We start from the raw sequence: 26,129 nt of genomic DNA, 5'->3' as shown, positions 1-26,129 counted from the left end.
AACGCACAGTCGAGTCGATATGAAGACTACTTCCAAATACAACACGGGCGCACACCTAGCCGCCGCCTTCAAGAACCCTAGCTTTCTGCCTCCCACCGGCGCCGGCGCCGGTCCATCCCGTTTCCGGTGGCCCTATGGCCATGGAGGCGGAGTGGATCTCGGCTCTTGCCGGTGGGAGGGCTTCGTTTTTAGATCTTTTTTCGAGCTTTGTTAGGTGTGTGTTCTGCTCAGGAAGGCAAGACGGTGGCGGCTCGCTGAAGATGGAATAAAGGTCTCCCCGCCTAGCCCCGTTTCGGTGATGCGTCTTGCATCGTCGGTGGGCGTGTGGAGTTGTGTCGCCGGCGGATCTGCCTTTCGTGGATTTGCTCGGATCTGTTCGTCGTTCGTCTTTGTTCGTGTATTTTCAGGTTAGATCCTTTTGATCTACACTCTTCATCCGCGGCGGTTTCTGTTCTGGTGCGTTGGTTCTACGGGGCTTTATCACAACGACTTCCCGACTGTCTACTACAACAAGGTTTGCCTGGCTCCGGCGAGGGAGGGGCGATGACAGCGGCGCGCCTTCGGCTCGCTTCAGTGCTTGTAGGCATTGCTAGATGGTCTACGGATCTGGATGTAACTTTTATTATTTTTAGTGTTTGTTGTACTATCATGATTGAAGATGAATAGATTTGAAGTTTTTCAAAAAAAAAAAATGTCGATCTGAAGAAGCTGCAAAACCAATTTAGAGAAGGCCATAAATGCGTCGAAACAGCTGCGATAGTACCCAGAATTAAGCATCGCCGGCCAGCGTGATCAACAGCGAGAGGGATGTGTATGGTAGCCAGGAATAGAAGCTTCTTAAAAATCTTGCAATTAATGGAACGTCCGGCCGGTGGCCCAAAGTAACACTGCTACCCATGTCAAACTACCACCCTCTACTGACTACGGACCCGATCGACCCATGGACGGAGCGATCGTCCTCTGTTGGAGGAAAAGCCAAATCAAATGTAGAATATGGAGCAAGTGGGGCGCCCTTGCACCCCTGGTTAACAACAAGGTGGATACGCGAAAACCGGCCAATGCTGCATGCTGCTTCTCTTCTACCTACTCGAACCACGCTATGCTCGCCATCATCCCTCCCTCACCGATCCCAATAATCCCTCTCGTTGTTGCCGCGCGCCAACTCTTCTGCTTCTGCCGCCATGTCACCTGCGATCACGAACTCGATCTCTTTGCACGGCTGCGCCTTGATCGCTCTCCGGCCATGGACCACGCGCGCGGCTTGGAGGGAGGATTGAGATCATCTTGGATGCGGCGGCGGCGGTGGCTGCAGCTCGGGCTTCACGCCGGACCGGCCGTGGCGGTCCAGGAGCTCCCGCGCCAGCGTCTGCAGGTCGCCGCTGCCCACCGATCCCTCCGCCATGCTGCTGGAGCCGCCCCTGTGCGCCATGGCGCCGTATGACGGCTGCTGGCGGAGCTGGTGCTGGTGATGCTGCTGGAGCGCCCACTGCGGTTGCGCCGGCGGTTCGAAGAGCGCGGACAGGTCGATGGTGGTCGGAATGTTGGTCGTGGACGGCAGGTCCGAGATGGAAAACTGGGCCGGCATCGCCATCGGCATTTGCGGCGCAGCCGGCAGCGGCGGCGACGGCAGCTCCAGTGTGGCCAGGTGGGTCTGCAGGTAGGTCAGCTCGGCCTGGAGATTCACCACCTGGGGAATGGCGGCACGACATGACACATACATACATTCATGCATTAGTACAAGCTTCAAACCAGTCACACAACGATACTCGAACACATGAATGAACAGATAGAACCACATGCATGCATGCAACGAAATGATTTGCAAGGAAGATCAAAAGATTTGCACTAGAAACAAAAGAGAAGGGGGCGGTTAGAACTTCCAGAACTAGAGATCGGTGCTAGGGCTTTCTTTTCATGGGGTTCAGATCGAGAACCAAGGACTACTAGCTCCTTGGCCTGTTCAAACCCCAGAGACCGAGACGGGGTACTAACATATATGCGCGCGTGGGCGTGGACGTGGCGTGACGGGCGTGTGTACGATCTGCGGGTGGGGAAGATCGGACGGCGCCGCGGACGCGACGGATGAGACGTCGTGCGCGCGCGCATATCATTCATCGCGAAGTCCAGCTGGGGAAGCAGTCTCCCGGTTTAGCGCTTGGCGTGCCCCTTTTCGCACTGCCGTTGCTTGGCTTCGCCGTGTTAATTTCCTCCCAAAGTAGACTTACCTTTCTTCTCCAGAAAGAAGAGACGCGGCATACTCGCGCCGCCGGAATACTACCCTCCCCGGAAAAGATCCAGATCCATACGCATGGCATGCAGCCAGCAAGCTGGCGGTTCGAGGCGGCGCTAGCTGTGCTGTGCTGTGCTGTGCATGGCGCTGGCGCCTACTGGGGTTTTCCCTCCCGTAATCCAAAGAGGCATGCAGGATCGATGATCGATCAGCACGGAGATTTAACTCGATCGATGGGTGTATGATGGATGGATGGATGGATGGATGTATACCTGCTGCTGGAGCGCGAAGATGTGGGCGACGCAGCCGTAGACGGGGTCGCGGAGGCGGGCCTGCGCCTCGTAGCAGATGGTGACGACGGCGTCGAGGCGCTTGTGCGCGGGGATCTGGAGGAGCAGCTTGGACACGTTGCTGGCGCCGAACACCTTGTGCACCGCCGCGAAGTGCGCCGCGCCTTGCTCCGAGTCGAAGTAGGGCGCGAAGATGCACTCGCTCACGCACTTGCGCCGGAGGAACTTGCACGCGCCGCACGGCCCGCCGCCGCCGCCGCCAAGCCCTCCTCCTCCACCTCCTCCTCCGCTGCCGCTGCCGCTCCCGCTCGGCCCGCCGCAGCCGCCAAGCGTGCTGCTGCCGCCGCCCGAGCTCATTGCTGTGCTAGATCGATCGGCCGCAAGAAGAGAGCTTTTAATCGGCCCTCTCCCCTTATATCTGCTGCTCCCTCTAGGCACTTGCTAGTTATAGGATAAAACAAGTGCCCTCGCTCGCCGGTGTTGGTATGGAGAGAGAGAGAGAGAGAGAGAGAGAGAGAGAGAGAGAGAGAGAGAGAGAGAGAGAGAGAGAGAGAGAGAGAGAGAGAGAGAGAGAGAGAGAGAGAGAGGGCGAGAGCCGAGAGGAGAGGAGGGTCGAATGGGGAGGGAGGCAGGCTGCCAATATAGTAGACGCGGAGGGGGAGGGGCAAACGCGTAATATATGGAAATCCCTGCCTCCTTTTGGTGTTTGTCCTATTGGTGGAAGGTCATGGGGGGTTACAGTTCCACCCCGATTTTCTTTTTTCGGTTTCTCTCTCATGCATATCTCATATCTCATATACGCACACTTTCCCTGCTCGTCCCACTGCTGGACTAACATGTATGTGTAGTTTTTGTTTTTGTGGTATTGATGAGACTTTAAAGCCACGGCATGGAAGCCTAGCGATCGAGCAGCAGCTGGTACCACTCTTTCCCTCTCTACACACTTCTCTTTCTGCTCTTTCGCTCTCTTAAGGGCTAGAAGATTGCGTGAAGCAAACATGCTGCATATGTATGCGAGAGAGGGGCGATCGAGCCAAAGAGGGAACCGCACCACAGTCCCGCTCGCCCAATTTGCACCCAACGGTGCATCTATCCGTCACACAAACACACATGCACTCACTCACATACACTCCTATGTTGGTTCGTACAGATGGAAAAAGTCTCTCCCGAATTAATTGTCTCGAACATCCACTGCACGATCGATCGGCCGGCTGGCTCCTCTCCTGAGGGGTCTCTCTCAAGCACATTCCACCACCGCTACAGTGGACGCTAGTTCGAGATGGATGGATCAGTGCATAGTCTCCCCACGTGAGCCTAACATGACATTCTTCCCCTCCATACGCTACGTATTGCGCGCTGCCCCTTTTGTTTATGGGTAGGTGATCGATCGGGCTAGTTAGCTACGGCCTGCGTGGCTACTGACTGCACTTCACTTGCCATCCATCGGCTCGTAGCCGCGGCCGGCTTGACGTTGCGGTCAAAGACTTTTCACTTCATGCACGATCGATATCGGAGGCGGCACGACGCACCGCGCACTGTGCATGCATTCAGCATTACCCATGTCTACATCTGGCTACGTCTGCCTATATGTAGCGTGACCAGTGATCTGATCGTTCGACCGAGGCTCGGCTCGATCGGGAAAGCAGCGCGTATGCATTTGGATTTGGATTAGTTTTTCTTCCTTCCCTTTTCGAAGAATAGCGACGGATCGATCATCCATGTTTGGTTAACGTTAACCTACTTACTCTGCACCGGGATGGATTATTTACAGCTTGATCGAGCATGGCCAGTCAGTGATGATTGCATGAACTGAAACCGATGGACGGTTAGATTGACGTAAAAGTCCAGCTATATATCACTCCTTCCATTTTGTTTTTTGAGTTGAAGATATATTGTTACTCATGTGTTTACCACTAAGTACAATAACAATTACATGTCCAAAAAGCAACAAGTTACGATCGATGTGTCGTGTACGTGTCTTCCATCAGTACACCACAAGCATGTATGCGCATACGTACGTACATATAACTGTACGTACATAAACAACCGTCCTTCATATCCTAATTAATACTCTCGGGTGGTGCCGTGTTACACTACGTACTGTGGCCACGCGCTTTTGGGGCTTTATTATCATCATGCATCATCATCATCCGTTTTGTTTCTTTGGAAGGCATCGATTAATCGTCCGTTACAAGATGTTTAACCAAAAACGGACAAGCGCCATTCCGGTGGCGGCCCCGCGTCACGCGCCCGCCGCGGCCGGCGCTGCGCAGGAGTTTCCCGGTTCTCTCCCTCGCAGTTTCCATAACCAACCCAGACCCAGTGCATGCATGAAACGATCGCGAGAATCGCCGCCGCGTCACGCGCAACGCCGACCTATATCTCTAGCACCAGACGTTAAATACTGCCAACTATATTATCAGTTTTAACCGACCAAAAACTATTGACCAGGGCCAAGCCAAAGATGGAAGAAACTCGTGATGGCTGGCTATATGTAAGGATCTCAATTAATCTGCATATATTCTGCTAAAAAAACTGCATATATGCATGCGAGTGTGGAGGAAGGAAAAAAAACGCGTCGATCCACCTCCGTATGCGTGCACAAGGATATTCATAGACGTCTCGTGTCGAAAGCTAGCACAAGATATTTCATATAGTATATGGTTGCATATATATATGGAGCGGTGAGCTATCTAAAAAAGGTAAAATATTACCGCACACTTTAACTTTTCTTTCTTAAAACGAAGGCTAAAATATTTGCCTCATCGATTAATTTAATAAAAAAGAATTCCTCAATTAATGAACGGGAAAACCGGGAGAAAACTGAGCACACTCCATCCACGATTACATGGTTGGATAACCACACAAGCTAGTGCATTAGTACATGGGCCTGAGCTGTTTTTACTCTCTTTCTTATTTTATTTTTGCGGACATTCCTGAGCTGTTTTTACATGTGAACATTACAGTATAACTGAAGAGCGAATTGCGGTAAAGTTGTACTACCGACATTACTCTAGAAGTCTCGCGTATTTTGACTATTGCTGCGCTTAGCTGCCTGGACTTGTGCAAATATAATGGGGAGTGTCCGAGCGATCAACATTAATTTTCGCTCACAAAAAGGTTAGCAGTTACTTATCTTTAAGTCGTATATCATGGGGAAACTGCTCCATGCAACCTCCAGGAAAACGGGAAGCTTGCTCTGTAACCTTGCGTGCCGCCGACCTCAACTATGCGATCGATGACCTCAGCCAGCCGGCCTCAACGGGAATCAGTACGCTTATCCAAACTATATCTTGTGCGTACTACAATGAGTAGTTTAGGCTTGTAGTGCAGGTACTTGCGCAACCGCTTTAGGGCGTCTCCAACGGTGATTCGCGAATTTACTCCCGCATCCGTCCACGGACAGAGGGCAACAGTCCACGGACACAGATATGGAAGCATGTCATTCAACCGTAGCCGCATACATTTTAACAACAACTTAAACCAACCGGCCAAAATTCGTGCAAACACGGCCGGATTTCATATAAACTTGACGGATTTCATATAAATGCCGGATTTTCATATAAACACAAAGGATTTTATGACATTTGCATCAACTACGTGGTGCTAGTTTGGCTCTGGAGGTATAACTACTACCTAATCTAAATGGCCGTCAGCGGATCCGTTTGTCTTCCTCATGTCCGGCAGTCCGATCACCGGACTGCCGGAAGCTTCGGAGGTATATGCTTTAGCGCAAAGGAGGGGATCGCTTCCCCGCTGCTCATCGGGGTGGAACCCCCGGCTGATGCTTCAGCGGGAGGGGAAGGTGGCGCCTCTATTGGGGAATGTAGCATGCACTTTAAAAAAATTCCTACGCTCACGCAAGATCTATCTAGGAGATATATAGCAACGAGAGGGGGAGAGTGTGTCCACGTACCCTCGTAGACCGAAAGCGGAAGCATTATCTTAACGCGGTTGATGTAGTCGAACGTCTTCTCGATCCAACCGATCAAGCACCGAACGTACGGCACCTCCGAGTTTTGCACACGTTCAGCTCGATGACGTCCCTCGGACTCTTGATCCAGCAAAGTGTCAAGAGAGAGTTTCGTCAGCACGACGGCGTGGTGACGGTGATGGTGAAGTGATCCGCGCAGGGCTTCGCCTAAGCACTACGTGAATATGACCGGAGGCGTAAACTGTGGAGGGGGGCGCCGCACACGGCTTGGAACAATTGATGTGTGTTAGAGGCGCCCCCACCCCCATATATAAAGGAGGGAGAGGGGAGGAGGCCGGCCCTAGGCGCGCCCCAAGTAGGAGGAGTCCTACTTGGGCTCCTAGTAGGACCCCCCTTCCTTTTACCGGAGTGGGAAAGGGGGAAGGAGAGAGAGAGAGGGAGAAGGAAAGGGGGGCGCCGCCCCCTCCCCTAGTCCAATCTAGACTCCTCCCTTGTGGGGGGGGGGGGGGCGCCACCCCTATGTGGGCTGGTGTGCCTCCCTCCTATGGCACATATGGCCCATATCTTCCCCCGGTACTTTGATATGTACCCGATACATTCTGAAACACTTCCGGTGTCCGAATACTATCATCCACTATATAAATCTTTATCTCTCAACCATTTCGAGACTCCTCGTCATGTCCGTGATCTCATCCTAACCCCCCGGTACTCCGATATGTACCCGATACATTCCGAAACACTTCCGGTGTCCGAATACTATCATCCAATATATAAATCTTTATCTCTCGACCATTTCGAGACTCCTCGTCATGTCCGTGATCTCATCCGGGACTCCGAACAACATTTGGTCACCAAATCACATAACTCATATAATACAAATCGTCATCGAACGTTAAGCGTGCGGACCCTACGGGTTCGAGAACTATGTAGACATGACCGAGACACCTCTCCGGTCAATAACCAATAGAGGAACCTGGATGCTCATTTTGGTTCCTACATATTCTACGAAGATCTTTATCGGTCAAACCGTAATGACAACATACGTCATTCCCTTTGTCAACGGTATGCTACTTGCCCGAGATTCAATCGTCGGTATCTTCATACCTAGTTCAATCTCGTTACCGGCAAGTCTCTTTACTCGTTCCGTAATGCATCATCCCACAACTAACTCATTAGTCACATTGCTTGTAAGGCTTATTATGATGTGCATTACTGAAAGGGCCCAGAGATACCTCTCCGATACTCGGAGTGACAAATCCTAATCTTGATCTATGCCAACCCAACAAACACCTTCGGAGATACCTGTAGAGCATCTTTATAATCACCCAGTTACGTTGTGACGTTTGGTAGCACACAAGGTATTCCTCTGGTATCCGGGAGTTGCATAATCTCATAGTCGAAGGAATATGTTTTGACATGAAGAAAGCAATAGCAATAAAACTGAACGATCAACATGCTAAGCTAACGGATGGGTCTTGTCCATCACATCATTCTCCTAATGATGTGATCCCGTTCATCAAATGACAACACATGTCTATGGTTAGGAAACTTAACCATCTTTGATTAACGAGCTAGTCAAGTAGAGGCTCACTAGGGACACGGTGTTTTGTCTATGTATCCACACATGTATCAAGTTTCCGGTTAATACAATTCTAGCATGAATAAAAACATTTATCATGATAAAAGGAAATATAAAATAACAACTTTATTATTGCCTCTAGGGCATATTTCTTTCAGTGGCACTTGCACTAGAGTCAATAATCTAGTTCACATCCTGATGTCGCTTGAAGCTACGTCGGTATTCCCCCAAAGAGGAAGGGATGATGCAGCACAGCGGCAGTAGGTATTTCCCTCAGATATGAAACCAAGGTTATCGAACCAGTAGGAGAACCAAGCAACAAAAACGTAAACAACCCCTGCACACAGATAACAACACCTCGCAACCCGACATGTTAAAGGGGTTGTCAATCCTTTTCGGGTAACGACGCCAGAAACAGCATGCGGACGGGATAAAGTTGTAATAGATTGATAGATCGAACGCCAAATAAAATAAATAGAAATAAAACGCAGCAAGGTATTTTTATATTTTTGGTTTAATAGATCTGAAAATAAATGCAAAGGAAAAGTAGATCGCAAAGGCAAATATATGAGAAAGAAGACCCGGGGCCGTAGGTTTCACTAGTGGCTTCTCTCAAGAAAAATAGCAAACGGTGGGTAAACAAATTACTGTTGGGCAATTGATAGAACTTCAAATAATCATGACGATATCCAGGCAATGATCATTATATAGGCATCACGTCCAAGATTAGTAGACCGACTCCTGCCTACATCTACTACTATTACTCCACACATCGACCGCTATCCAGCATACATCTAGTGTATTAAGTTCATGGAGAAACGGAGTAATGCAATAAGAACGATGACATGATGTAGACAAGATCTATCTATGTAGAGATAGACCCCATCGTTTTATCCTTAGTAGCAACGATACATACGTGTCGTTTCCCTTTCTGTCACTGGGATCAAGCACCGTAAGATCGAACCCACTACAAAGCACCTCTTCCCATTGCAAGATAAATAGATCAAGTTGGACAAACAAAACCCAAATATCGGAGAAGAAATACGAGGCTATAAGAGATCATGCATATAAGAGATCAAAGAAACTCAAATAACTTTCATGGATATAAAAAGATATAACTGATCATAAACTCAAAGTTCATCAGATCCCAACAAACACACCGCAAAAAGAGTTACATCATATGGATCTCCAAGAGACCATTGTATTGAGAATTCAGCGAGAGAGAGAGGAAGCCATCTAGCTACTAACTACGGACCTGAAGGTCTACAAAGAACTACTCACGCATCATCGGAGAGGCACCAATGGAGGTGGCGAACCCCATCCGAGATGGTGTCTAGATTGGATCTGGTGGTTCTGGACTCTGCGGCAGCTGGATGAATATTTCGTTGACTCCCCTATGGTTTCTGGAATATTGGGGTGTTTATAGAGCAAAGAGGCGGTCCGGGGGCACCCGAGGTGGGCACAACCCACCAGGGCGCGCCTGGGCTTCCTGGCGCGCCCTGGTGGGTTGTGCCTCCCTTGGGGCACCCCCCAGGCGTAGCCAGGGCCCGTTATGTTCCTTCTGGCCCATAAAAATTCTCCGTGAAGTTTCATGGCATTTGGACTCCGTCCGATATTGATTTCCTGCGATGTAAAAAACATGCAGAAAACAGCAACTGGCACTATGTCAATAGGTTAGTACCAAAAAATGATATAAAATGACTATAAAATGATTATAAAACATCCAAGATTGATAATAAAACAGCATGGAACAATTAAAAATTATAGATACGTTGGAGACGTATCAGCATCCCCAAGCTTAACTCCTGCTCGTCCTCAAGTAGGTAAGTGATAAAAACAGAATTTTTTGTGTGGAGTGTTGTTTATCATGTCATATCATATTCTTTTCTTTATAGCATGGACATTTGGACTTTTATGTGATTCAAAGCAATAGTCTAGTTTTGACATAATAATTTAGATACTCAAGCATATCAACAAGCAACCTTGTCTTTCAAAATATCAACGGTAAAATAAGTTATCCCTAGCCCATCATGCTCAAACATTGATCCATTCATGAAACACACTCGCATATTAGCTACACCCAATACTCAAGTATGATCATATTGCCTCTTAGTTGGTGATTTTGTAAGAGAAGATGGAGACTCAAATTCAAAATAAAAATTGCATAAAGTAAAAGAAAGGCCCTTCGCAGAGGGAAGTAGGGATTTGTAGAGGTGCCGGAGCTCAAAGCGAAAAATTAGAGATAAAAACATTTTGGGAGGTGTATCCATCCCACCTGCGAAACGACTTAGAGTTCCCAACACTTTCCATGCTAGATATGCCATAGGCGGTTCCCAAACAGAAAATAAAGTTTATTTCTTTTTCCACCATACTTTCACTTTCCATGGCTAGTCGTATCCATGGTTGCCCTCCATACCAACACTTTCCAAGGAATTTATTATTTGACAACATAAAGTAAATTCATTTTTGCATTTCGGGACTGGGCATCCCTAAAACCTTTGCCTTACTCTCGTGCAATGACAAGTGAATAAACACTCATCGTAAGAATAACACATCCAGCATGAAAAATATTAGCCACCCGTCACCGCTCCGCGAGCGAAACAAACACACAAAAGAGAAGTTTATTTTGAAAGTTAGAGATGGCACATGCAAATTTGCTTAGAATGGAAAAATAATACCGCATATAGGTAGATATAGTGGACTCATGTGGCAAAACTGGTTTAAAGGATTTTGGATGCACAAGTAGAGATCATACTTGGTGCAAAATGAAGGCTAGCAAAAAGATTGAGAAGCGACCAACCAAGGAACGAATAATCTCATAAGCAAGCATTAAGCATAATTAACACCGAATAATGTACCACAAGTAGGATATAATTTCATCACATGACTATTGACTTTCGTACTTGCATAGGGAATCACAAACCTTGACACCAATATTCTTACTGAAACATAATTACTCATCAACACAACTCACATATCACATCATCATATCTCAAAACTATTACTAATAATCAAGTTTATTTTGTCCAATGATCTTCATGAATTTTTTTACTTATCCTTCTTGGATATCTATCACTTTGGGACTAATTTTCATGTGTTGCTTTTCATAAGCTCGAACAAATATAAGTGAAGATCATGAGCATAACAAAAAAATTTCTTTCTCTCAAAATAATTTAAGTGAAGTAAGAGAGAATTTCTTCAAAATTTTACTAACTCTCAAATAAATCTAAGTGAAGCAAGAGAGTATTTCTTCAAAAATACTAAGCACACCGTGCTCAAAAAGATATAAGTGAAGCACTAGAGCAAGTCCTAGCTCATAAAAGATTTAAGTGAAGCATAGAGAGCAATTCTAACAAGTCATGAAATAATTTTGGCTCTTTCAAATAGGTGTGTCCAGCAAGGATTGATGACTTAAAACACAAAATAAAACAAGCAAAGACTCATATCATAAAAGACGCTCCAAGCAAAGCACATATCATGTGACGAATAAAAATATAGCTTCGAGTAAAATACCAATAGTCGTTAGAAGAAAGAGGGGATGCCACTCGGGGGCATCCCCAAGATTAGTTGGTTGCTCATTCCTGGATAATAGCTTGGGATGCCGGGGCATCCCAAAGCTTAGGCTCTTCTATCCTTCTTTCATCCATCGTACGATAACCCAAAACTTGAAAACTTCAATCACACAAAACTCAACAAAACCTTCGTGAGATCCGTTAGTATAAGAAAGCAAACCACTACTATAAGTGATGTATCAAACCAATTCATATTTTGTTTTTGTATTATATCTACTGTATTCCAACTTTTCTATGGCAAAAACTCATCAAAGAAAACCATAGAGCCATCAAAATAAGCACACAACACAAAGAAAACAGAATCTGTCAAAACAGAACAGTCTGTAGCAATCTGACTATTTCGAATACTTCTATAACTCCAAAAATTCTGAAAAATAGGACGACCAGGGTTATTCATATATTAATCTTCTGCAGAAATAATTGGCATTGTATCACGTTCAGGTGATTTTTAACAATTGTTTTCATGACTGCATAAGTTTCTGTTTTTCAGCAAGATCAAACAACTATCACCCAAGAAGATCCCATAGGCTTTACCCTAAAACCATCGGGGAACAGAATAGATCGGGAGTTCCGCAGCCGCAAGCCTCTGTAGCCACCAAAAACCAATCGGGACCCTGTTCCGGCACCCTGCCGGAGGGGGGATCCCTCACCGGTGGCCATCTTCATCATCCCCACGCTCTCCATGCCGAGGAGGGAGTAGTTCACCCTCGGGGCTGAGGGTATGTACCAGTAGCTATGTGTTTGATCTCTCTCTCTCTCTCTCTCTCTCGTGTTCTTGAGGTGGTACGATCTTGATGTATCCGGAGCTTTGCTATTATAGTTGGATCTTATGATGTTTCTCCCCCTCTACTCTCCTGTAATGGATTGAGTTTTCCCTTTGAAGTTATCTTATCGGATTGTGTCTTTAAGGATTTGAGAACACTTGATGTATGTCTTGCGTGGGATACCCGTGGTGACAATGGGGTATTCTATTGATTCACTCGATGTATGTTTTGGTGATCAACTTGCGGGTTCCGCCCATGAACCTATGCATAGGGATTGGCACACGTTTTCGTCTTGACTCTCCGGTAGAAACTTTGGGGCACTCTTTGAAGTACTTTGTGTTGGTTGAATAGATGAATCTGAGATTGTGTGATGCATATCGTATAATCATGCCCACGGTTACTTGAGGTGACATTGGAGTATCTAGGTGACATTAGGGTTTTGGTTGATTTGTGTCTTAAGGTGTTATTCTAGTATGAACTCTATGATAGATTGAACGGAAAGAATAGCTTCGTGTTATTTTACTACGGACTCTTGAATAGATCGAGCAGAAAGAATAACTTTGAGGTGGTTTCGTACCCTACCATAATCTCTTCGTTCGTTCTCCGCTATTAGTGACTTTGGAGTGACTCTTTGTTGCATGTTGAGGGATAGTTATATGATCCAGTTATGTTATTATTGTTGAGAGAACTTGCACTAGTGAAAGTATGAACCCTAGGCCTTGCTTCAACGCATTGCAATACCGTTTGTGATCACTTTTATCAGTAGTTACCTTGGTGTTTTTATATTTTCAGATTACAAAAACCTATATCTATCATCCATATTGCACTTGTATCACCATCTATCATCCATATTGCACTTGTATCACCATCTCTTCGCCGAACTAGTGCACCTATACAATTTACCATTGTATTGGGTGTGTTGGGGACACAAGAGACTCTTTGTTATTTGGTTGCAGGGTTGCTTGAGAGAGACCATCTTCATCCTACGCCTCCCATGGATTGATAAACCTTAGGTCATACACTTGATGGAAATTTGCTACTGTCCTACAAACATCTGCACTTGGAGGCCCAACAATGTCTACAAGAAGAAGGTTGCGTAGTAGACATCCGCAAACACTGCGGCGTTTTTCCGAACCCAAACGACAAGCTATGGGAGAGGAGCTAGCCAAGTTACTCGAGGCCGGATTCATCAGAGAAATAAAACACCCGGACTAGCTAGCAAGCCTGGTGATGGTACCAAAGAAGGATAAATCTTGGCACCTATGCGTCGATTTCAAAGACCTCAACAAGGCCTGCCCTAAGGATCCCTTCCCCCTCCCTCGCATCGATCAGATTATTGATGCAACCGCAGGACACGGCTCACTATGTTTCCTCTACGCATACTCCGGATACCATCAAATCAAGATGAAGGAGTCCGATCAAGCCGCAACGACATTCATTACCCCATATGGGCCTTTCTGCTTCAACACTATGCCTTTCGGGCTCAAAACGCTGGCGCCACCTACCAACGCATGATCCAAACATGCATGGAGAAACAGATAAGCAAGACAGTTGAAGCATACATGGATGACGTCGTCATAAAAACCAGGCATGTCGAGTCATTGATAGACGATCTACGTCTCACATTCGACAACCTCCGTACATATGACATCAAGCTCAATCCGGAAAAGTGTGTTTTCGGCGTCCCCGCCAGAAAATTGCTGGGCCTCATCGTTTCCAATAGAGGAATTGAGGCAAACCCAGCCAAAATCCGAGCTTTGTCACAATTGGCGACGCCAACAGACCTTAAACAGGTCCAAAAACTCGCGGGATGCGTGGCAGCTTTAAGCTGCTTTATCTCCAGATTGGGAGAAAAAGCATTGCCACTCTATCGCCTTCTCCGACGCACCGACCACTTCGAGTGGACGGACGCGGCAACAGCCGGACTGGAGGAAATAAAAGCCCTTTTAGCGAGCAACCCAATCCTGGCCGCGCCGAACGTTCGCGAACCCATGTTATTATACATATCGGCAACACACCAGGTGGTGAGCGCCGTGCTCGTCGTTGAGCGAGAGCAGGACGGACACAAATTCCCGCTCCAGAAACCGGTATACTACGTGTCCACTGTCCTCACACCATGCAAATCCCGATACCCTCACTACCAAAAGATAGCATACGCAGTCTTCATGGCATCCCGGAAGCTGCGACACTACTTTCAAGAGTGCTCGATTACGGTGGCTTCCGAGGTACCACTCAACGACATAATAAACAACCGCGATGCCACGAGCCGGATTGCTAAGTGGGCCATTGAGCTCCTTCCATTCGACATAACGTACAAACCGCGCCGCGCCATTAAATCCCAAGTACTGGCTGACTTCGTCGCCGAATGACAGAGGCCGAACTCCCTAAAGAGTACGACACGTATTCCAACTGGGTTATGTACTTCGATGGTTCCAAAATGTTGGCGGGTTTAGGAGCGGGCGTTGTCTTAACGTCCCCCACTGGAGACGTAGTTAATTACGTACTCCAAATATTATACACAGACTCCAACAATGCAGCCGAATATGAGGCCTTATTGCATGGTCTTCGGATGGCTGTCTCCATGGGCATACAACGCCTGGAAGTGCGCGGGGACTCAAACCTCGCAATATCTCAAATAAATGGAGATTTTGATGCCAAAGACCCGAAAATGGCGGCTTACCGTAACGTCATTCTCAAAATCTCGGCTTGGTTTGAGGGGCTCGAGTTTCATCATGTGGCTCGAGAAAGTAATCAAGCGGCGGACGTCCTTGCTTGCATCGGCACCAAGCGTGACCCCGTCCCACCTAACATCTTTCTGGAAAGGCTTTTTAAGCCGTCCGTGGTGTGGCAAGGGGAGAGCGGCAACACCAGTCCGGATCCGACTATAACCCCAGATGCCGAATACACCGATATCACCGGGGGCTCAGCCACCAAACTAACACCGCCGACCCATCTCATCATGGCAGTCATTGCCCCATGGACCGAACCCTTCTTGGCCTACCTTAATAGGCGAGAACTCCCTGAGGATCAGAATGAGGCTCGCCGCGTTATCCGGTGCTCGAAAGCGTACAAGGTTCACGACGGAGAACTCTACAAGAAAAGTGCTACCGGAGTACTTCAAAGATGTATCTCTGAGGAAGAGGGGCGGCAGCTCTTGGCTGAAATTCATGCCGGTCTCGGTGGTCACCACGCCGCGGCTCGGGCCCTTGTAAGCAAGGCCTTCCGTACATGTTTCTATTGGCCGACGGCCCGAGAAGATGCACAGGACCTTGTCCAACGTTGCGTTGGATGCCAGCTTTTCGCCAACCAAAGCCATATGCCACCCACTGCTCTACAAACAATCCCCATCACTTGGCCTTTCGCGGTCTGGGGGCTTGATATGGTCGGACCCGTTAAAGGAGGAAGCCATAAGAAAAAGTATCTGCTGGTCATGGTGGATAAATTCACTAAGTGGATAGAGGCCAAACCAGTTAGAACGGTCGAAGCCGGGCCGGTGATTGAATTCATATCCGGTGTTGTGCATCGTTATGGTGTTCCACACAGCATCATCACCGACAACGGCTCCAATTTCACAGCGGATGAGGTGAAAACCTGGTGTGCTAATCTGGGCATTAAAATCGATTACGCCTCTGTCTATCACCCGCAAACAAACGGTCAAGTCGAACAGGCCAATGGTCTTATTATGAGCGGCATAAAACCCAGACTAGTGCGGTCTTTGAAAGAATTAGACAAGCACTGGGTTGAGGAGCTCGACTCCGTACTCTGGGGGATGCGGACCACACCCAACCGCACTACTGGATATACACCTTTTTTCATGGTGTACGGCGCGGAGGCTGTGTTACCCTGCGACATTATTCATGACTCACCTCGAGTGCGCATGTACGAAGAGAGAGAGGCCGAGCTTGATCGGTGGGACAGCCTAGATGCCCTGGAGGAGGAGCGCGATGTTGCAAAAGCCCGTTCAACACTTTATCAACAACAGGCCTGCAGATATCAAAGCAGAGAAGTATGGGCCAAGACTTATAATGTTGGCGAACTCGTTCTATGCTTGCCGGAGAAGAAAAAGGACAAACTCAAGCCCAAGTGGGAGGGTCCCTTCATCATCGACGAAGTTCTCACTTGAGGAGCGTACTGCCTGCATGATGTGTCAGACAATCGCCCAGAGCCGAACCATTGGAACGTGGCCAGACTCCGAAGGTTCTATGCCTAGGGCCGAACTCTTTGTTTGTCTCCTTCTCCCTATTGTTTCTCTTATTTTTTCCTCTCTTTTTGGTTTTTCTTTTTTTAGCCTTAAAGCTTTCGCGCGGCTAAACCATGCACCCATGACGTACACATCCTCAAATATGTACGTCCATTGTACCTGGGGGCTTCTTGGACAGAAGCTTATTATTGTTATTTTCCGAGCATCACACTCATCACATATGCGCGTTTTCCCCATATGTCCCTTTTCTTTGCCATTATATGCATCGATATGACTTAAGTTTTGGCCAAGCTGGGTTGCCTGGCTCCTGTGCTTATGCCCTACGTGCCCGTTAGTTCGGTTAGGTCATAAAGGGAGCACCTCTGCGATTGTTACTGCCGGGTCATCCGGATGTGTACCTCAGACTGGGTGCAGCCGAAAGCTAGCGTTCTTAAGGGAATATTCGGTTGGCGGACTAAAGATGTTTTTGCATTCACCCCATTGTGAACCCCCAGATGTTACGTACACTATGATTATTTCAATCATAGTTCGGACATGCACGTTAACGCATGTACACCCAGGGAAAGGAACCCTTAACGGAACTATTCTCTCTGGAAGATGTTTCTTACAATCACAATGTAATATAACATAGCTAGCCGGATACAACTTGTCTGTTCAAGCAACTATGACCCCTACGCCTAGTTTCCACGCATACCCCGGTCTATTTTGCCGCTCAGGTATTCGGAAACACTCCGCACCTTCGGGTCCAGAGGTCGAAGCGAAAAGGTCTGCCATGACAATCGTTTTACAATATGGCTAGGGACAAATATGTCAAGGAAAGTACATAGTCACTGGGACTCAAAAATTTCCTCCTCTATACCATCTAACAGGCTGTCTAACTTACAGTCCTGTTGGGAATATTTGGCGGCTACTTCGACTTGGTCATATACCAAATTAACGGGAATTTCTTTTCCATCTGACCCTAGAGGTCCGACCTGGGCCATATGATTCGGATCAAGCTTGGTATACCGTGTTTTCACCATGGCCCAGACCTCTCGTGCACCTTCTCGACAGGCTGATATCTTCCATAATCGGAAACGCCGCCGCGCTCCCCTGAATAGCTGTATAAGCTCCTCCATCCTTCCTGGAGGGGAGGCGGATGGCCACAAGGCCTTGGCAATACTTCGCATCACCTGCCGAGCTTGCTCGTGCATTTGCGACAGCTCTTCTAGCAGATCGCCCTAGAATCTGGACATCTCCTCTTCGGGACGACCAGTCAGTATACCTACAGAAATAACTCTGTCAGTCCCTTTTATCTCCGAATTACACGGAAGTAAGTTTGACCACATACTAAATATGCTGCCTCGAAGCCTCTTATTTTCCTTCATGGAGTCAGCCAGCTGGGCCCGCACATCTTTCAGTTCTTCGCCCAGCTGGGTGTTGGAATCCGGGAGCTTGTTTTTCTCCTCCCTGACTCGTGTCAGCACACGTTCGCCCACGGCCAGTAGTCTTTTGGCTTCTTGTTCTCCCGCTTGAGCAGCTTTCTGTTGCTCCGTCAGTTGATCTGATGATCCTGCCATGAGATGAGCAACAGTGTTAGCATTTCTGGTATATAATTATGTTTTCTCGATGGAGGGGAACATTACCAGGGGACGTCTTCTTGGATTTCTCCAGTTCGGCAGTAGCAGCAGTTAGCTGGGTCTGATACTTTTCTAGTTCTTGAGACAACATGTTGTTCTTCTCCATAAGCACCTGGTTATACAATGATCCTTAAATCAGTTGTATCAGCTGCTTCAAGTCTCGGGGGCTATTGGTATATAATTATCAGATTGGTATAATATCAACTTACCCGCATATCTTTCAATGCTGGTCTGCGGCTCTGGTAAGCCCGTCTCGAGCAGCTCAGATGTATGCATCCGCCGAGCTGAAGCCATCGAATGCCTCTTTTGTAAAAACAGGGTCGCGAAGAACGGCCCTCCGACGCCGATGACCCATGGCGCTCTCCACTTCCGAGTTTGTGACGGATACGTCATCCGAATCCTCGGCCAAAGAACAATCCGGCGTCACTCCCGTATCTGCCCTTGTCTTTACGACAGGGTCTGGAACCTGGCTGTTGGGAGTATGACCGGCAGTATCCCCGGACATAGTCCGGCGAATGCTTTTCCTGAGAAGGCACAAACGGAAAAGGTCATAGTTGGATGTGACTGCCAAGGGGCATATTTATGAAGCCATACCTCTTCGATGAAGGCACGGCCGGGCCTTCGTTTGCCTTCCTCTTCGAAGGCTTGCCCGGCGTGGATGCCGCTCTCTCTGGAGTGGCCCCTGGTGCAACATGGCACGCCGAACGCCTCCCCTTTGGAGCACGAGACGGTGCGGTGGGTGAGGCAGAACGAGGAGGCTCTTTTGGAGGAGATGTCTCCTGATTACTTACGTGTGAGGCAGGGAGAAGACCGGGATAGTCGGCGGTGATGGCCACTTCCGTGCCATCATAGCCCGCCTGGTAGAACACCCCATCCTCGAGCACCAGGACTATGTCTGGATCCTCTTCGAATCCAGGGTCAAGGTCCCAGTTGTGGTCCTCTGGCTGTGGGGCGGGGCTGTGTAGCCCCTCGGTGATCTTTCATCATTTCTGTTACAAATGGACGGATAAATGTTCATTAAAAGTGACTCAGGGAGTAGAACGAGTGGAGCAGCGGGGTCGGAACTCACCCAGCTAGGAGGATTGTACATGGAGAATCCATCTCTGCGCTTAATACGAATAAATTCCTCTTCCTCCCCTTTGAACAACTCAGCTAATATTTTTGCCAAAGCGGCGGGGGTGTCCGGACCCTTCCGACCGCAGCGGGAGGCGTCATCTTCCCCATTATAGTGCCACATGGGAAGCCCTCTGTATTGGAGTGGCTGCACCCCTCACACTATGGAAGTCGCCATTACCTCGACTATTGATAATCCGGACTGGGCAAGCATCTTTATCTTGCTCATCAGTTGACGGACTTCCGCACTATCTTCCTCCTCGAAGCTCCGAGGGCGCCAGCTGTGGCGTTTCTTCAATGGAACACTTGTAAATTCAGGAAGACCCATTCGAACAGGGTCAGGAAGGGCGACGTCCTCGATATAGAACCATTCGGAAGGCCACTCTTCGGATGCCTTCTTCGGTGTGCCGGACAGGTATCCGGTCTCAGCGATACGCCATACCTCGGTTCTGCCCACTTCAAATATTGATCCATCTTGGTTGCGGGGGACGAGGCAGAATAGCTTCCTTCACAATTCAAAATGGGCCTCGCAACCCAGGAATAGCTCGCAAAGAGCGACGTAACCCGCGATGTGCGGGATGGAGGCAGGAGTGAAGTTGTGCAGTTGAAGGCCATAATACTCCAGAAGCCCTCGGAGGAACGGATGGATTGGAAATCCGACGCCTCTTAGCAAGTAGGGAACGAAGCACACTCGTTCCCCCTGGATGGATTAGGGAAATTCTCAGCCTGAGCCCCGCCGTTGAAGGAAGTCAATCCTGCTCGAACAGGGACTAGATCCGCGGGGGGGGGGGGGGGAATCCCTGTGTTTGCAGCTTCACCAGCTGACCGTGGGATACGGAACATCTCTCCCAATCGCCTTTTTCTGGGCCGTGGGGACGGAAGAGCTAGGAGCGCTGGCCATGTTGGAGTGGTTTATCCTAGCAAGCTCTGAGGATTTTTCGCGTGATGCGGAACGGATATGAGATCCAATCCCTTTAAATAGACGCTTTTCTTACATGGTTGGGGTGTTATATGCAAAAAATACCCTGACCTCTCATATTCACTCGACACGTGGAAGCTGAAGCTATGGATGCACAGAAGCCGATGGGAACGACATTAAATGGAAGGCCGAATACAGCCTTTTGAAGTCATCGGATGAGGAACCTGCCTTGCAATGCCGAAGAAAATCTGCACGCCGGACACATCGTCATTGAAAGCCTGGTTCGGGGGCTACTAAGGGAGTCCTGGATTAAGGGGTCCTCGGGCCTCCGGCCTGTTGGGCATGGGCTGGACTGATGGGCTGTGAAGATACAGGACCGCAGACTCTCACCCGTGTCCGGATGGGACTCTCCTTGGCATGGAAGGCAAGCTCGGCGCCCGGATATGAAGATTCCTTTCTCTGTAATCAACTTTGTATAACCCTAGTCCCCTCCGGTGTCTATATAAACCGGAGGGCTTAGTCCATAGGGACAAGAATCATAATCATAGTCATACATGCTAGACTTCTAGGGTTTTAGCCATTACGATCTCGAGGTAGATCAACTCTTGTAATACTCATATTCATCAAGATCAATCAAGTAGGAAGTAGGGTATTACCTCCATAGAGAGGGCCCGAACCTGGGTAAACATCGTGTCCCCCGTTTCGTGTTACCATCAACCTTAGACGCACAGTTCGGGACCCCCTACCCGAGATCCACCAGTTTTGACATCGACACCCACTCACTTTCTTGTAAATACAGACTTCTCCAAAAGTCTGTATAAAACCATATGCTTTGATCACATCATCAAAGCGTATATTCCAACTCCGAGACGCTTGCACCAGTCCATAAATGGATCGCTGGAGCTTGCACACTTTGTTAGCACCTTTAGGATCGACAAAACCTTCTGGTTGCATCATATACAACTGTTCTTTAAGAAATCCATTAAGGAATGCAGTTTTGACGTCCATTTGCCAGATTTCATAATCATAAAATGCGGCAATTTCTAACATGATTCGGACGGACTTAAGCATCGCTACGGGTGAGAAGGTCTAATCGTAGTCAACTCCTTGAACTTGTCGAAAACCTTTCTCAACAAGTCGAGCTTTGTAGACAGTAACATTACCATCAGTGTCAGTATTCTTCCTGAAGATCCATTTATTCTCTATGGCTTGCCGATCATCGGGCAAGTCAACCAAAGTCCACACTTTGTTCTCATACATGGATCCCATCTCAGATTTCATGGCCTCAAGCCATTTCGCAGAATCTAGGCTCATCACCGCTTCCTCATAGTTCGTAGGTTCGTCATGGTCTAGTAACATGACTTTCAGAATAGGATTACGGTACCACTCTAGTGCGGAATGTACTCTGGTTGACCTACGAGGTTCAGTAGTAACTTGATCTGAAGTTTCATGATAATCATTATTAGCTTCCTCACTAATTGGTGTAGGCATCACGGGAACTATTTTCCAGTTCGAGTGAAGGTACAATTACCTCATCAAGTTCTACTTTCCTCCCACTCACTTCTTTCGAGAGAAATTCCTTTTCTAGAAAGGATCCATTCTTAGCAACAAAGATCTTGCCTTCGGATCTGTGATAGAAGGTGTACCCAACGGTTTCTTTTGGGTATCCTATGAGGACGCACTTCTTCAATTTGGGTTCGAGCTTATCAGGCTGAAGCTTTTTCACGTAAGCATCGCAACCCCAAACTTTAAGAAATGACAGCTTAGGTTTCGTGCCAAACCACAGTTCATACGATGTCGTCTCAACGGATTTAGATGGTGCCCTATTTAACGTGAATGCAGCTATCTCTAATGCATAACCCCAAAACGATAGTGGTAAATTCGGTAAGAAACATCATAGATCACACCATATCTAATAAAGTGCGGTTACGATGTTCGGACACACCATTACGCTGTGGTGTTTCCAGGTGGCGTGAGTTGTGAAACTATTCCACATTGCTTTAAATGAAGGCCAAACTCGTAACTCAAATATTCACCTCTGCGATCAGATCATAGAAACTTTATTTTCTTGTTACGATGATTCTCCACCTCACTCTGAAATTCTTTGAACTTTTCAAATGTTGCAGACTTGTGTTTCATTAAGTAGATATACCCATATCTGCTCAAATCATCTGTGAAGGTTAGAAAATAACGATACCCGTCGCGAGCCTCAACACTCATCAGACCGCATACATCGGTATGTATTATTTCCAATAAGTCAGTGGCTCGTTCCATTGTTCCGAAGAACGGAGTCTTAGTCATCTTGCCCATGAGGCATGGTTCGCAAGTATCAAATGAATCACAATCAAGTGATCCCAAAAGCCCATCTGCATGGAGTTTCTTCATGCGATTTACACCAATATGACCTAAACAGCAGTGCCACAAATATGTTGCACTATCATTATCAACTTTGCATCTTTTGGCATCAATATTATGAATATGTGTATCACTACAATCAAGATTAAATAAACCATTTATATTGAGTGTATGACCATAGAAGGTCTTATTCAAGTAAACAGAGCAACAATTATTCGTTGAATTAAATGAATAGTTGTATTGCAATAAACATGATCCAATCATATTCATGCTCAACACAAACACCAAATAACATTTGTTTTAGGTTTAACAGTAACCCCGAAGGTACAGACAGTGTGCGATGGTGATCTTATAAACCTTGGAATCACTTCCAACACACATCGTCACCTTGCCCTTAACTAGTATCTATTCATTTTGCAACTCCTGTTTCGAGTTACTAATCTTAGCAACTGAACCGGTATGAAATACCCTGGGGTTACTATGAACACTAGTAAAGTACACATCAATAACACGTATATAAAATATACCTTTGTTCACTTTGCCATCCTTCTTATCCGCCAAATACTTGGGGCAGTTCTGCTTCTAGTGACCAGTCCCTTTGCTGTAGAAGCACTCAGTTTCAGGCTTGGGTCCAGACTTGGGCTTCTTCCCGGGAGTGAAAACTTGCTTGCCATTCTTCTTGAAGTTCCCCTTCTTTCCCTTGCCGTTTTTCTTGAAACTAGTGGTCTTGTTAACCATCAACACTTGATGCTCTTTCTTGATTTCTACCTCCGTAGCTTTGAGCATAACGAAGAGCTCGGGAATTGTCTTATCCATCCATTGCATATTATAGTTCAACGCGAAGTTCTAGTAACTTGGTGATAGTGACTAGAGAACTCTGTCAATCACTATCTTATCTGGAAGATTAACTCCCACTTGATTCAAACGATTGTAGTACTCAGACATTCTGAGCACATGCTCACTGGTTGACCTATTCTCCTCCATCTTGTAGGCAAAGTACTTGTCAGAGGTCTCATACCTCTTGACTCGGGCAGGAGTCTGAAATACCAATTCCAGCTCTTGGAACATCTCATATGCTCCGTGGCGTTCAAAACATTTTTGAAGTCCTGGTTCTAAGCCGTAAAGCATGGTGCACTAAACTATCAAGTAGTCATCATACCGAGCTTGTCAAACGTTCATAATGTCTGCATCAACTCCTGCAATAGGTCTGTCACCTAGTGGTGCATCAAGGACATAATTCTTATGTGCAGCAATGAGGATAATCCTCAAGTTACGGACCTAGTCCGTGTAGTTGCTACCATCATCTTTCAACTTAGATTTCTCTAGGAATGCATTAAAATTCAAGGGAATGATAGCATGGGCCATTGATCTACAACATAGATATGCAAAAACTATCAGGACTAAGTTCATGATAAATTAAGTTCAGTTAATCATATTACTTAAGAATTCCCACTTAGATAGACATCCCTCGAGTCATCTAAATGATCACGTGATCCATATCAACTGAACCATGTCCAATCATCACGTGAGATGGAGTAGTTTTCAATGGTGAAAATCTCTATGTTGATCATATCTACTATATGATTCAGGTTCGACCTTTCGGTCTGTAGTGTTCCGAGGCCATGTCTGTACATGCTAGGCTCGTCAAGTTTAACCCGAGTATTCCGCACGTGCAAAACTGTCTTGCACCCATTGTATGTGAACGTAGAGCTTATCACACCCGATCATCACGTGGTGTCTCAGAATGACGAACTGTCGCAACGGTGCATACTCAGGGAGAACACTTATACCTTGAAATTTTTAGTGAGGGATCATCTTATAATGCTACCGCCGCACTAAGCAAAATAATATGCATAAAAGATAAACATCACATGCAATCAAAATATGTGACATGATATGGCCATCATCATCTTGTGCCTTTGATCTCCATCTCCAAAGCACCGTCATGATCTCCATTTTCACCAGCTTGACACCTTGATCTCCATCGTAGCGTCGTTGTCATCTTGCCAACTATTGCTTCTACAACTATCGCTAACGCATAGTGATAAAGTAAAGAAATTAAATGGCGTTTGCATTTCATACAATAAAGCGACAACCATAAGGCTCTTGCCAGTTGCCGATAACTTTTACAAAACTTGATCATCTCATACAAAAACTTACATCACATCATGTCTTGACTCTTGACCATATCACATCACAACATGCCCTGCAAAAACAAGTTAGACGTCCTCTACTTTGTTGTTGCAAGTTTTACGTGGCTGCTACGGGCTTCTAGTAAGAACCATTCTTACCTACACATCAAAACCACAACGATGTTTCGTCAAGTTTGCTATTTTAACCTTCAACAAGGACCGGCCGTAGTCAAATTCGATTCAACTAAAGTTGGAGAAACAGACACCCGCCAGCCACCTTTATGCAAAACTAGTTGCATGTCTGTCAGTGGAACTGGTCTCATGAATGTGGTCATGTAAGGTTGGTCTAGGCCCCTTCATCCAACAATACCGCCGAATCAAAATAAGACATTGGTGGTAAGCAGTATGACGATCACCGCCCACAACTTTTTGTGTTCTACTCGTGCATATCATCTACGCATAGACCTGGCTCTGATACCACTGTTGGGGAATGTAGCATGCGATTTCAAAAAATTCCTACGCTCACGCAAGATCTATCTAGGAGATACATAGCAACGAGAGGGAGAGAGTGTGTCCACGTACCCTCGTAGACCGAAAGCGGAAGCATTAGCTTAACGCGTTTGATGTAGTCAAACGTCTTCTCGATCCAACTGATCAAGCACCGAACGTATGACACCTCCGAGTTGTGCACACTTTTAGCTCGATGATGTCCCTCGAACTCTTGATCTAGCAAAGTGTCGAGGGAGAGTTTCGTCAGCATGACGGCGTGGTGACGGTGATGGTGACGTGATCTGCGCAGGGCTTCGCCTAAGCACTACGTGAATATGACCGGAGGCGTAAACTGTGGAGGGGGAGCCGCACATGGCTTGGAACAATTGATGTGTGTTAGAGGCGCCCCCACCCTTGTATATAAACGAGGGATAGGGGAGGAGGCCGGCCCTAGGTGAGGGAGTCCTGGATTAAGGGGGTCCTTGGGCGTCCGGGCTATGTGACGTGGGCCGGACTAATGGGCCATGAAGACACAAGACAGGAGACTTCTTCCCGTGTCCAGATGGGACTCTCCTTTGCGTGGATGGCAAGCTTGGCGCTTGAATGTGAAGATTCCTTTCTCTGCAAACCGACTCTGTATAACCCTAGGTCCCTCCGGTGTCTATATAAACCGGAGGGTTTAGTCCGTAAAGGCAGAATCATAATCATGCAGGCTAGACATCTAGGGTTTAGCCATTACGATCTCGAGGTAGATCAACTCTTGTAAACCCCATATTCATCGAACATAATCAAGCAGGAAGTAGGGTATTACCTCCATCAAGAGGGCCCGAACCTGGGTGAACATCGTGTCCCTGTCTCCTGTTACCTTCGATCCTCGGACGCACAGTTCGGGACCCCCTACCCGAGATCCGCCGGTTTTGACACCGACATTG

At 47.2% G+C, this 26,129-nt stretch overlaps 1 protein-coding gene across 1 annotated transcript; it reads right to left on the bottom strand.

The window, feature by feature from the left end:
* Nucleotides 1-814: 814 nt before the first annotated feature.
* LOC123100079 (LOB domain-containing protein 30) lies at nucleotides 815-3,092 on the bottom strand. Its single transcript, XM_044522069.1, has 2 exons — nucleotides 2,503-3,092; nucleotides 815-1,687 (listed from the first exon to the last, which is right to left on the bottom strand). The coding sequence occupies exons 1-2, from the start codon at nucleotides 2,875-2,877 to the stop codon at nucleotides 1,280-1,282; spliced, it is 783 nt and encodes a 260-aa protein (XP_044378004.1). The 5' UTR covers nucleotides 2,878-3,092; the 3' UTR covers nucleotides 815-1,279.
* Between the last annotated feature and the right edge of the window lie 23,037 nt (nucleotides 3,093-26,129).

The sequence above is a fragment of the Triticum aestivum genome, chromosome 4D (genome assembly GCF_018294505.1).
Source record: "Triticum aestivum cultivar Chinese Spring chromosome 4D, IWGSC CS RefSeq v2.1, whole genome shotgun sequence".
NCBI classification, from domain to species: domain Eukaryota; kingdom Viridiplantae; phylum Streptophyta; class Magnoliopsida; order Poales; family Poaceae; genus Triticum; species Triticum aestivum.
This window is presented reverse-complemented; position numbering and strand designations above follow the sequence as displayed.

What these genes read in the sequence shown, in the direction of transcription:
- LOC123100079 (XM_044522069.1), bottom strand. Translation starts at nt 2,877, where the DNA reads ATGAGCTCGGGCGGCGGCAGCAGCACGCTTGGCGGCTGCGGCGGGCCG. An exon ending in TCTTCGCGCTCCAGCAGCAG is followed by an intron (nt 1,688 to 2,502) that starts GTATACATCCAT and finishes GCCATTCCCCAG; the next exon opens with GTGGTGAATCTCCAGGCCGA.